The 13,524-nt window shown below is 35.4% G+C and overlaps 1 protein-coding gene across 2 annotated transcripts; it reads left to right on the top strand.

Annotated features, from left to right (window-relative positions):
- Window positions 1-4,722: 4,722 nt before the first annotated feature.
- On the top strand, window positions 4,723-12,469 carry LOC114527873. Of its 2 annotated transcripts, none has more exons than XM_028549580.1 (2): window positions 4,723-4,957; window positions 11,228-12,469. In XM_028549580.1, the coding sequence occupies exon 2, from the start codon at window positions 11,294-11,296 to the stop codon at window positions 11,762-11,764; it is 471 nt and encodes a 156-aa protein (XP_028405381.1). In that variant the 5' UTR covers window positions 4,723-4,957; window positions 11,228-11,293; the 3' UTR covers window positions 11,765-12,469. The 2 variants fall into 2 exon arrangements, with proteins under 2 accessions (XP_028405381.1, XP_028405382.1); XM_028549581.1 differs by lacking the exon at window positions 4,723-4,957 and adding an exon at window positions 8,766-8,942.
- Window positions 12,470-13,524: the final 1,055 nt, after the last annotated feature.

The following is a 13,524-nucleotide window of genomic DNA, read 5'->3' as shown; positions in this document are numbered from 1 at the left end:
TTGTGAAAATGCTACAATTTACTTGTAATTGACAATTGATTTTAAACTACATCAGTACAGACGACTTAATTAATCGAGTTCAAATCTTCAACTGCAATTATTGTTTCCTTTGTCCAAGTATATTGTAAGTGGAATGCTGACTCAGACAATGATCAATTTGCCTGACTCGAAATGATTCTTTGAATGCCTCCAAGCTTTCACATAGAATTACAAAGAAAACTCATTGTTTGATGTTTCGAGCAAGATCCTTAATATCTTAAAAGCAGCTATTTCAAGACATGCATATATGCCCTACTCACATGCACCGACAACCCATATATTCGAGATGTTATCATTTAAAAAAAATCACAGCGAGTTTCCATAAATAAACGAGTTTTATACCTGGCTATATGTTTTTTGTTACTAGTTATATATATATACCATTCATTCCTTCGCAGTACCCTAATCCATCCATCTCTAGGCACGCGCAGTCTTCTATACAACTATATACACGGGCATGCAGGAAAGGCTGGGAGCCTCGCTGTCTGTGCGCTTTAAATTAGCTTTCTTCGTAATCGTTGCTAATTGAATTGAGCTTTTGAGGTTATTCAGACAATTCAGTGATTCTATATATAATTAACTCTACCATTTAAACGTGTCGTTTAGGTACTGATCCTTCAGGGCGAATGTAGGCCTATACTGATTGTTTAGAATTTTTCATAATTTGCAAATCTTAAGTTTTAAGGTATATATATACCTTATATATTCATATTTTCGGATAACGACAAATAACCGCATGTCTCTTCTTTTTATCATCACTTCTTCATATATATGCTTCCTCATCTCAAAAAGATAAGGATCAGTGAATTACAATTCTAAGGGCAAAATTATTTATATTTTAAACTCTAAGTATAAATGAATTATATATATGGCGTGTTAAACTGTCTCGTTTCAACGTCAACTTTACTGGACGCAAATTTCTTTGTTATATAAACCGAAAGATTATTTGACTATATATAATACCTGTTGGAAGCCGATCTTATTTAGCCGACGATTTAATTATTTATGAATGACTATTGGTGAATTTGAACGTTATGCGTAACAGCCCGAACGAAATATTGTGATCGTACAATTTAGCTTTAGGTAATATTTATTTCATTACTTTTAAATGGTGTAGGTCAGCAATTTCTATTTAGCCAGCGTTGAACAAATCGATCAATCCTGACGCCTATATGACACTCGTGTATCTATTTGATAGGACTGATATATAAAAGATATTCACTCAGCACCTAAACAGGTGACAATGAATGGCAATGTAGACCACCAACATTATAATTTTAAGTTAATGTAACGGAGAATCTAACGCGTTGATAAAAGAAGACTTTATTTATGAACACGCTAATTCCGTAAGAAAAGCGTGTGCAAAAAATATATAGTTTATCTAACCTGTCTATTGTTCGCTTAGAAACAATATATACTATATTGTATTGCATGCGATGTTGAAGCGCATTGATATGGAGGCTCACATGCGTATATACTATATAAATGTATATGTTTAACTGCCCGGACCTGCTGAGACATGTATTTTGTAGGTGCTCATATGCATTTTTGCGTGTGAAGACTTGAATTACTATTGCGCAAGTTTGAGAGACAAAAAAAATCAATTAAAACTATTAGCCTTATCTTTACATACATTATAAGAGTAGGGTCTCTATTGACTTCTTTATCTCTAATCAGTACCCAATTATTGGGCGGAGCTTTAGTCAACTTGGTCCCCTCCTGCGATTTCCTTCAAGCAAAAAACTATTATAATTAATGTCTTCCATACACAATTAGGGGCTGACTTAGACGTTGTGGTTATCATGAACCGAACGTGCGCATAATTGATAAGTTCTTTCTTGAACATTGCATTAGGTTTGACTCGATCATTTATATACGTTGTACAAAACAAGACTAACCCAAGTTCTCAGACACAAAACTGTAGTATATATACCCTAACGTACCAAGTTGGCAGATTAATCAAATCTGACGAAAGCGTCGCTCCATCTAATGATGTCTGTTGCGTGACAAGTAAACTATATTTTAGTCATACTTCGCTTCATGCAGGCAAAATTTTTGCGTTCTTTCGAGTTTTGTCATTGTTAATGTCCTGTGGCGGCTCCAGAACTCAGATTTTAGTACTTGGCATACGAGACGGAAACAGCTTAGGAACTTAGGGAAGCAGAATAGGATTTCCGAAGGAAGCTTAAAGATACTGCGATTAATAATTGCTCATGTCGGTTAAATTATGGGAATGAATATACGCTAAATAACCTTTCCAGCTTAAACTTTCTTTTAATGAGTAATACACAGATATATCCACTGTAACTGGCAGTGATTTTTAATTGATGTTCTGAACCAAAGATCTAACAGCTATACATATAGGGTGGAGGGGGGCATTCACAGCATATATACCCCACATAAAATGTAGTTTATAGGCAATCTATATTTGTAAAGGAATCTGCATAATCAATGAATGTAATGATTCAGCTATAAATCTGCATTTATAGAATTATTTCAGTTGATAAACACCTGACGTTTGACAAAGCTGATATTCTAAATCTATAAAGCCCTTGAATATAGACCGAGGTCACGGATCTCGTGATAACATGCATGCAATAGACCTTTTTCATAATGATGTTACACGAAGTTTGATTGGCTCGATGGTTTTGTGGAGCCAATTAAATTTCGTGTAACATCTGACTTTTCGCGTTTGACGTCATTATAAGAAAGGTCTATTACGTTTCCGAGCATCAAGTCACGGTGAAAAAACATGCACAATGCAGCTATAGTTCTTCACTATGGAATATCTAGAAGAAAATTTGCGGGCACAGTATACAACATAGCTATTAATTAACATGAGAATTATTGTCATTACCATGATGATATGATTTCTGGTTGAATTCCAGTTAGTCGAGGCGAGCTAAATGAAATAGTAATAACAGTGACTAACATTAAGAAAAGTGTAGCTTATGTATATTTGCCTATGTATGTATTAGTTTCAATTTATTAACATTAGAGACCATTAGAGACACTAGAGTCTTATATCTCATTAAATTGGTACAGTTGATGATATAGAACAACGCTTTACCATAACATTAATCTATAAAGGAGTATTCCAACCACGTCGTTGTCGTGTTGCCGTCCTACATGCTTAAGGCCGCTAATATTGTGTACACCTGAACACCTCTCACGCCTATGAAAATATATCAGTCATTCGAGGCCCTGAAACGTCCATCAATACCTATATTGAAGTCCACCAATTGTGCTTATACCGACGTATTGTCATTATGCAAAAACAACATTAATTGCTGCGTGCATGCATGATGCATGTTACACTTCGGCTGTGTTAAAAGTATATACCAAACTATTTCCAACAACGTTTTTAAAATATATTTCTATATAGGATATATTCCCATTACAAATATATTTGTAACACAAGACATTATCATTTTTGCCAGTTGCCACAGAGTTAACTTGGATAACCTAGTATGGGCGGTTTTTCTGTCTGAGTGTTTTGTTTTGACAACGACTGCAATGCCGGGCGGACTGACCGCGATAACACTTAAACTGATGTCTGAAAATAATCAAATACGATATACACGACCCGCCCCGTTTACTGACATCTTTCAGTACATGCGGCATAAAGCCCTAAGCCTCTGAAATATCTACTTGATTTTATTTAATTAAAAACATATTTATCATACCAAAAATTATTTCGCGGTTTGGTGGGGGTTTCATTGTCAAAACATTCAACAAAATCGCTATGGAAAATACAGGTAGACATGGCAGTGTCCTTGTGGTATAGTATAAATCTACATATATGACCTATTGTTAGAACTGCATGAGCTTTGAAAACACTGGCCCCAGGAACGCAAATGATGCCTATAAATGAAAATGTAAAGAGCAACAATACAACTTTTCAAAACGTTTTCTCATCGTGTTCACAAAAATCATGTCCATTATTAAATCATATGCATTCATTATTCATTTATTTATATTCATGCAGTCACTGCCTGTATTCCGAGATATTACCGGATAAAAATCGCAGTAGTTTTTTCAAACTACTTTTCATGAAATATATGGGTTTAGCAAGTGCAAGATAAATAAACAAAATCTAAAAATCTTTTCAACTTTTTAAACTATGAGCTCGACGTTTCGCTTTTGAATTCCAAACGTTGAGACGCGGTTTTTTTTTATTTCAGTTTTTTTTTTATTTCAGACGGTTTGATTAGCAAAATATCGTTAGCAAAATAGAGAACATTCTTCAAATCGTTAATACGCACATGCAATCGCAAATCAATCGTATCTATGTTGTATTCTTGATGACATCAAATGATATATTTGTACTTTAAAACGTACAGAATATGAAACTTATCTAGAAATTTAATAAGAGATTACCTATATCTAAATCTCTCTACATGCATTGACGCTGTCTTTCACGCTGCTTCGTGTGTGACGCGAAACTGTGGAAAAGTTATGAACTTTGAACTTTGATGCGATAGCAAGCTTTAGGGTTTATCATTTACTGTTTGAATAATCGGGAAAATATTAGGACGTATATTTTGTATTTGTTATCTAAGACTAAGTTATGCGCGCAATTATCTCAGTTGAACCACAACAGGTGGACTTTGATTTATGCAAACAACGTAACCGGATATACAAACCGGTTTGATTGAAACGACTTTGTGGGGTGGATTGTGACCTGAGTACCTATCAACAATGTCATGCGGCTGTGAGTGTGTTTCATTTAAACCAGTATGTCTTAGTAATTTAACACTAATTGAAAATCACACGCACAGCTGAAATTTTAACGACGATCAAGGACTGTTCGGGATTTTTCGTAAACAGACCTTTCAGGCAACATCGGATCCCTCAACACCTAAACAGGCTGCGGTTATATAGTGGAGTAAAGATAGATGACATAAACGTCTTGGAGGTAGGAAAATCACGAATTTTCTCGGTGTGTTTTGATTCTCAGGATTTAGGTTAGTGTCTGGATTGAATGAAACGAGACTTTCACAGGCTGTATGCACCCTTGCACATGGGTAGGGTTATGCTGACACACGGTTGGACCGATGCGTTTCGTGTTATTTTTTTGAAGCTAGCAATAATTTCCGTTTATTTAACGTTGCTGTGGCTGTAAATTTGACCAAAGAGTAGAGTTTTATAATCGGGTTTTGCCCGTGCAGCGTGTTTAGAAAGGGAAGTATTATGACATCCCATCGAGTTAAAATGACTACATTATGGAAAGCAATATTATAAAGCTTGTATAAGTACAAAAGACTCTCGACTTGCTTCGGAATTATACTATCCTGAATTTAACTATTAAACCAACTGCAAAAATACGACTAGCTTTCTATGTGAAACAACATCATTTTTGCTAAAATTATTACCAAAGTTGATTACCATTGGAGGCGTGTAACATACATATTGATAACGTATATTGCCCAAATAAACGTCCCTACAAGGTTCAAAATGCTTTAGCCCAGATGATATCATCATGAATAAGATTGATTTTATTATATTGCCCATGCTTCATAGCTTGATTGATGATTCGGTAATGTTATAAATTTATAATGCATATATAGTCTAAAAAAGATCGATTTAAAGGGTTAAACCCACTGAAAACATAAAAGGACATAAAAGGATGTTAGGAATATGACGGCAAATAGTAAGAAAATATATCTGATCCTCAATTCAGTTAGGCAGACAGTAGATAATTAATAATTTGACATCAGACTAGTCCAACATCTGCTAGACCGATCGATCGATCATGTTTTTGTAACATTTGTGTTAAGCTTTCGGAGTGTCGAATTGCCTCATATGTATAATAGGAACAAAAACAATATCTATGTGCATGTTATATTAACTGAAATTGTACACTTTTGTCCGGCTGTTTAATTTGCGGTGTGGTTAAATTCGAAACCAGACGCGTCCCCTCGAATATTTAACATTTCTGCATATATAGACTATATACGTTTTTGCTTGCATCAGCCGTGATTTGTCTCTCCGTAAAATAGTCGTTGTTTATAAACCGTCAAAATCACATCATTATGTATCGGAAGTAGCCTGAAGGATCCCTTTATAATCAAATGAAGAACGATTAATCGCTTCTTTCAACATGTCTATGCCCCACAAACGAAAACAAAACAAGCAAGCTCAAGAACCACAGTGCGAAAACAACAATTTGTATATGTGGCTTCGAGCCCGTCGTAGCTATATATGTATACTTACTATACATGTATGCACCTTATTGTCGATTCTTCGTTATTGTCGACTAGAAGTTGTTAATAGAAGGGAAAATCAACGTATACATTGCGTAGTTTAGCATGCAGATGTGCCCTCGTCATTGCTACAACGCCGGCTTTGTTTTGTTTTCATGCCACGATTCACACAGATGTAGAAAATTCGATAAGTCGATTAACAGGTGTTTTCATTTTTCTATATTTTTAAACCTGAAAGCTTATTGCGCACAGCAAGTCGTTCAGTCATGACATGGCTTTTCTAGTTCCTTCAAGTATAGTTCGTGAAGTACGTCAGTATGCGATGTTGACGTTTGTTTCGATAAATTCCTACTGCGTTCCACTACAGGAAATGTCGGGTCGATTGTGCCGTGCCTTCACTATTTAGTGAACTTTGCCAGCAGTGTTTTATTTACCCTCGTTTACTTTTCAAAGCACAACCCGTTTATTCTTACAATTGAATTCCATTATTGTCTAAAAGTTTAATTAGCGACGCTGTTGGCATCTTAATGAGTCGAATGTCGTCCAGTGTTTTACTCTCTTTTCACATGACAAGGACATTAGTAAAGTAAACAACACAGCGATATTTTGCATAGTTTTCATAACTTGAACTGCGTTCAAGTGACTTGTATAATGATTGTATCTCCACAACTTGTCACGCTGAATTTTTTACTTTGATGAATGATCACGGAGAACCACTTTAGGATTTAATCTGTTTTTATTTGGTCATGATTGTCAAACAAGTCATTTTCACCGTTGTGAAACAGTTCGGATGTAAATTTATTTTTTTATTTTCTGTATCCAAATCAGTAACTACTGGCCGCGAACTATGGTACATAGCCACAAAACAGCGCTATAAGCATAATAAAAACATTACCTATTATATATTAGAAATAAACGTAAGAGTAGACGTAAACCTCGACATAGCACCCGATAGCGTGAAGCTGGAACATGTAAAGACATGTGAACAGTGGTATGTCTCTAAATCCAAATTCTCCACCAAGAGATCATCTCTCGTACATTATAGGAAAGTAGCTAAGTAGCTATGTGGTTCTTTTTGAGTTTCATGAAGACAAATGAAGAAATTTCTTTGGATCCTTTCAAATAGGGTTTAAATAGTATAGTATATAGTAACAAGCATATATACTAAGAAAACCAGACATCAACATAAAAATATCAACGATGCGCAAACTAACTTGACCCGATAAGTTATACATGTAAGAGATACGAATTAAGGGTGAATTCGAAGAGTATCCGGGGTAAATTTTTTCGTGTATCGTGGATACAAAAGTGTACATTTCGGTAGAAAGCTTTCCCTTAAGTCCACCGTGAAATCTCTGGCATGCAGACGGCTTAGAAATGTACAAGAGAGCTCTCTCATTTCGGGTGCGCCAAATCCGAGAAAATATCTGAATCATGCGTTTTAAAATTATGCTTACAACTCACTCAGTGCATGTAATCTTTGTTATTCCTTTTGTAATATCATGCATGATATATGGTGGATCACTAACAAGAACACCATTGAACGGTCACGAAATCTTGGGTTACGCTGTTTGGGTCATTGTTGTTATATATATATGCAAACACGTATATTTATTCTCATTCGAGAAGCGTTAATATATCACAGAACCGATTAGTATTAATGCTGTGCTAAAAAGACAAAAACATCATTCGAGAAGATTATTATTGGATTATAACTACATTAGTATTATTGAATTATATTTTACGTGCAATTTTGCATCAATTGTAAACAACAAAGCACCGTGTTCCATGCTCATGTATATAAGAGTATAATTGTATTCAAGACATCTTCGAATACCAGACGAGACTGTCATAAACTAGCGTTTTCTGAAACTGGTTGCTTTATTTTAAAATATAAATCACAATTTGATACGACTTAAGCTGAATAACGTATACCGAGTATACCAACTGAAGGCTTTTAAATCTCGTCATAGTACAAGTCACCTATATTTAGTGTAGGGTGACAGGTAACAACATACCAGACTATTAGTAGCGTCGTATTAAGTCACCTACTGCAAAAGTACAACTGTACAACATATGGCGAACGGGCCTTTGTACAATATAAAGATGTAATATATATCTTTGCAGTAAACTGATATTTTGTCTCACATTGCATGTTAAGGTCTTATATAATACATCCCGAGTGATAAAAAGCGCGGCCACAAGAATTCAAATTATTCAGTATAAGTCCACACATAAAGGACAAACCAGCGCAATATTTCGATTAAGGATATTTCTTTACGAGTGCATACAAATTCATCTTTCAATATATATATATATATATATAATATATATTATATTATATATATATATATATATATATATATTTATATTTATTTATATAACATCACTTTAACCTTGGCACAAAGAGCTCTCTGTTGAGGATCTAAACAATTAGCATGTATAAGTGGATGGAATTTACTTCAAGTGAAAAATTTTTGCTGTAGGGCATTTTGAACTATGACGAGTACTCAATGTCACCTCCTTCCCGCATAAATTCTATTACTTGACGTCGTATATTTGGACTGGACAATGACATATCTGTGCTAACTCGTTTGCATGACTTCTATATATCCTCGCTACAAGTGAGCACAGCCTTAAACTGTATACAAATTCTCTGAATGAAATTGAGCCAAATCGAGAGGTGCAATTAAAGTGGTAAGCGAAAAATTATATTGTCTTTCATGTGCAGGATCGGATATATATATGTGGTTTGAAGTTGTTGAAGAGGAGGGAATAATCAAGATTTATATAAGAATATATTACTTGCATCTCAAGCTGGTGAAAATTAATTCCCATCGGAATACCAATATGAATAAATGTCTTTAGGTGAATTGGTTCTTTCATAACCTTAGTCTACCAGAGTGAGACAATTTCTACCGCTGTTCTTATATATTTCACGACCCGGTGTACTACATATAAAGCTAAATCAACAAAGCTATCTTATTGTAAAATCTCATCTATAAACTTTATAATTTAAGCGCCCGATTGCATGCATGCATGTAGCTATAAGCATACCCCCATCTTCTCACTCCCTTTCGATAGGCAAAAACGCCGGATATTTTAGCTCGTTCATGAAATACCTCAATGAGATAAGTCGAGATTCATTGTCAAGAATTTTGAGGGTTTATTAATTGCAATTAACACTTGTCGCCTTTAGACACATAGAAGCAAAAGAAAAACGCAATTATTCTTAAAAATTTTCGCTATGTATGCAGCGTTCTAAATATATTTCTATTTCTAAAGTTTTGGAAATAATTTCCGGCTTGGTCTAGGTCTACTATATGTAAATTCTCGTCATTAAAATAATTTGAAATGTAATATCAAGGAGTAAAGAAACTAGCATGAAAGTGAATCAATGGCTTGGATTAGATACCAGCTCTCATTTTCTCTTTGCGTAAACTGTTTAGCATCAAAATAGCAAGCCCGAAAAACATATTATAACTTCAGAAATCACGGCCTGTCTACCTAGGCTTCAGCCTAGGTAGCCTATATTTTGCAATCCTGCGCTACATATGCATGCGCTTGCGGGATTTGCTCCTAAAATGATAGGGTAGATTAAATATCAGCAACCCGCAATCTTTCAGGCATATTTTGTTACCGAATGAGCTCTGTTTCAATGTTAAGATTTTGATCCTCGAAACAAAGGTTTGTATTTTATTGATGATATATCAAATTCGTTACAAATACGAAGGAATTACATGCTGAAAACTTTACGTGTTAATAATTACAAAACAACATTGATAAGTCACTAGGCAAAGAGTAGCCAACGCAGCTGCGTATCTTTCTGTTTTTCGTAATTTAATCCCCAGTGAATCCAGGGGCCTCCCGTCACTCGACACCCTGAAAACCGCCGTTACGCCCCTGAGAATGCCTCAAGATCATATTCTACATCAACGGCATTGTCTTTTAATGAAGTTGATCATAATTTACCTGACGTTGGACTGGGATTTTACATGCATGTTTGAGTCGCATAATTCAATGACGATTTTTATAAACTCTGCCGAAAAATACGGTGTGTATAATTCGGCTGACTTCAGTTATACCGCTCATACTGCTTTTTTCCATATGTGAATATCACTATGATGGTACACCGTTTGTCTGTGTAAAAAAACTGTGTAAAAAATCACCGCTCTGTAGAAAACGCTTTAAGGCACAAACTTTTTACTACACTTGTCCTAAAAATAGTAGACGTTTACCACCCTTCAATTGCGGCAACTTTCGATCGAACGTCCTTTATGTTGATTATTTTAGATTTTGCTATTTACCTTATCACATAATTTTAAGTTTACGGCTTAGCGATTTCTTTAAAGCAATCTATGCAAACCTGTGAGCTTATCAGCAAATAACTCCTTACGCATTATAATAAGACGTCACGCAAACAATTTCCGTGACTATTATTATTATTATATTTAACCAGGATACCCACATCACCTTATAGTGTTTTTCAGTGGGGTCCTGCATGATACAATCATATTACTAATATAATAATTTAAACGTAACTTCTATCATATATACAATTCTCGAATTATAATTCTCGAATTCACGAAAGCGATATATAGATTCAATCTATTCTGATGTTGACTTCAAGTTAATCGAAACCACGTCGAAACGTAGACTAAATACGTAACGTAATTACGTAGAAAATATTGTTTGGATTTACTTTTTTGTTTTAAAATACTCAGTGGGAGTGGTTCTGGTATAATTATTTGCAAATTGTATACAATCTTTTCGCAATTCATAGATTCTGGAAGCACACATGACGTCATCATGCATAAAGTCTATTAGTAATCGAGTCTTAGTCTAAAGACACATAAGTGGAAGATTGTGTTTCTAAATCTTTTATTAACGTATATGCGATGCTTGGAACACTTCAAACCCAAGAACGCGTCACTAAAAGCGCACGACATTTATATACCTGTGTATCTTGTGCTTGTTTTTAGAATTTGTGAACAACCAGTCGAGTAACAAACAACTGCAGAGGATTGCTGAAAAATATCACGAGATTGATGGCGAACATAGGAGTTACATTTCGCGTTGAGTACGGTGTCGACTTGGGTCGTACTCCACCATCTGCATTATCATTGAACATCCCGGAGTCGTGCACCGTATTCAACCTCGTTCAGATCGCTCAGGAGAATAGCGAACGGCACTCGTTCAAGTACAGAACCTATCCAGATATCGGCGCGGAAATCACGACAATCGATGGGATCGAAGAAGATCCCATTAACGGCATCTATTGGTTCTTCTACAGCCCGTGGAATAAACTGATTCCGAAGGGAGTCTCGAGCCATAAACTTAGACATAATACGACGGTCGTCGCTCGATACGAACGCTGGACTCGCACCGATCATTCCAGGCAGAAGGCACCAAGAAGACAGTTCATGAACATTAAGCCGAGGGCATCGAAGACAAACGACGCGAAAAATAGAAATGACAAGAATAATAATTCGACGAAGAACGGAAATGGTAGCAAGTGAACACCCGTTTGAATCTCAGTAGACTTTTGGAAATCAAGGTTTCATCAGTATTCGAATGCCTTTCACCGAGAATTTCCTTGAACTATAGAGGAAGCATGATTTAGTGAAGATTTTTTTTACTCATTTATATTTACATACTCTTTTGGACATGACGATATTAATTAATACAAGGATACCAGTAATAAAAAAATCCAGGTATTATCGATAATATGAAAAAAAAGTTTAGATTCGTAGGGATTTTGTATAGGGAGAAAAACCAATCATAACGAGTTAGCTAGAGTACACTTAGCCATGCATACATGTAAGGCCTACTTCAGTACTAATACGGTTAGTAGGAAATATACAGCCACTGATAAATTTTAACCCATTTTTGACTTTATAATAGGTTTACAAATTGTACGGTAGGGAAAGCTATGCAATCCAACCGTGAGTGCATGGTATGCCAGTATAGAGACAGCAGACTATATATATATTATTATGACCCGTTCAAATTCATTGCCCTTTTTACTGGTTATTTTACCCAACCCAACAGGAATATAAGCTCTATATGTATATGCAGTTAACTTTGCAAATAGATCGTTCAGTCATTATGCACCATGCAGTTATTTCATTTGAATGGAAATCTAATATTATACGTTTCTTTGTCAATCATGCTAGCGAAATTTTGATATCGAAAAATTTGTGATCATCTGTATGTATATATGTTCTTTAAGAACGAAATAAATTGTTGAAAACTTCACATCTTCACTAATTTATTATTCGCTAAAAAAGGCTGTTTACATGCATGACCCCTGTCACCAAGATTCGAAGCATGCTATCATTTTGAGCATTAAAAAGTCTCTTGCTTTGGAGCTTTGTAGAAGACCATAGCAAAACATCAGGCGAGCTTCAGGGTGGACGTACACTTACTTAGGACTAAAACGTATAGCATATACAGCAGTCCCCCGTCTTTAGGAACAAATTGTTGTTTCTGTTGGTAGCGCCTGGCGCGCCTCTTTCGTGAACTTTAGTCTTTACCATGTGACAACCCCCTTTGGTTGGTGTCTTCCCTGGATTCGTCTCTTTAGTATTTTAAAAGTCCTGAAAGTCCTTTTATTATTTCCCATATTGTTAACAATTATTTACATTGATGAAAACCAAAGAAGCAATAAGATTCGCTATTTCAAATAACTAGAGACATTTAAGGAAGCATCTAACATTTCTAGCATGAATTTGATAAGTTGCATTCTATATCACGACGAAGATATGCATGCGTAAATGATGAAAGGCAGAAATTGAATTTACCTTTTCCGCCTCGTTGCTATAGTCATATAGGATCAACTCTCCAATTATTGTACGTTCTGTGTTGGTATATAGAAATTAAATTTCCTGCACCGAAGTTGAATTCGTGCCATAAGTGTACTGTACAATGAACAATCCGGGTAGGCAATTGTTGCGTTCCTTTACAATCATTCACGTTTATTCCAAGCTCGATTGTCAGATTTTAACTGAATCGAATGAAACTAATTATTAGACACGATCGCGGAGAAGACGGTAAAAAAAGCTGTCTCCGCGGTGATCTAGATGCTAAACTAAGTTGTTTCGCTCAAATGTAAGTTATTTCGTCCGTATAACTCTTGGTTTTGCCCGAGTGATTAATCACTCAGTGTTCAGGGCAGTTGAACCCAGAGGCCTGTGGATTTCAGAATTATTTGCAAAATATTTATCAGCTATAGTTTGCGACTGATTTATCTTGACCTAAATTCCAGCATCCATGCATA

Source organism: Dendronephthya gigantea, unplaced genomic scaffold (genome assembly GCF_004324835.1).
Source record: "Dendronephthya gigantea isolate DGI-Jeju-01 unplaced genomic scaffold, DenGig_1.0 000047F, whole genome shotgun sequence".
Classification (NCBI taxonomy): domain Eukaryota; kingdom Metazoa; phylum Cnidaria; class Anthozoa; order Malacalcyonacea; family Nephtheidae; genus Dendronephthya; species Dendronephthya gigantea.
This window is presented reverse-complemented; position numbering and strand designations above follow the sequence as displayed.

Excerpts from the sequence above, each read along its gene's own strand:
- LOC114527873 (XM_028549580.1), top strand. The coding sequence starts at position 11,294 with ATGGCGAACATAGGAGTTACATTTCGCGTTGAGTACGGTGTCGACTTG.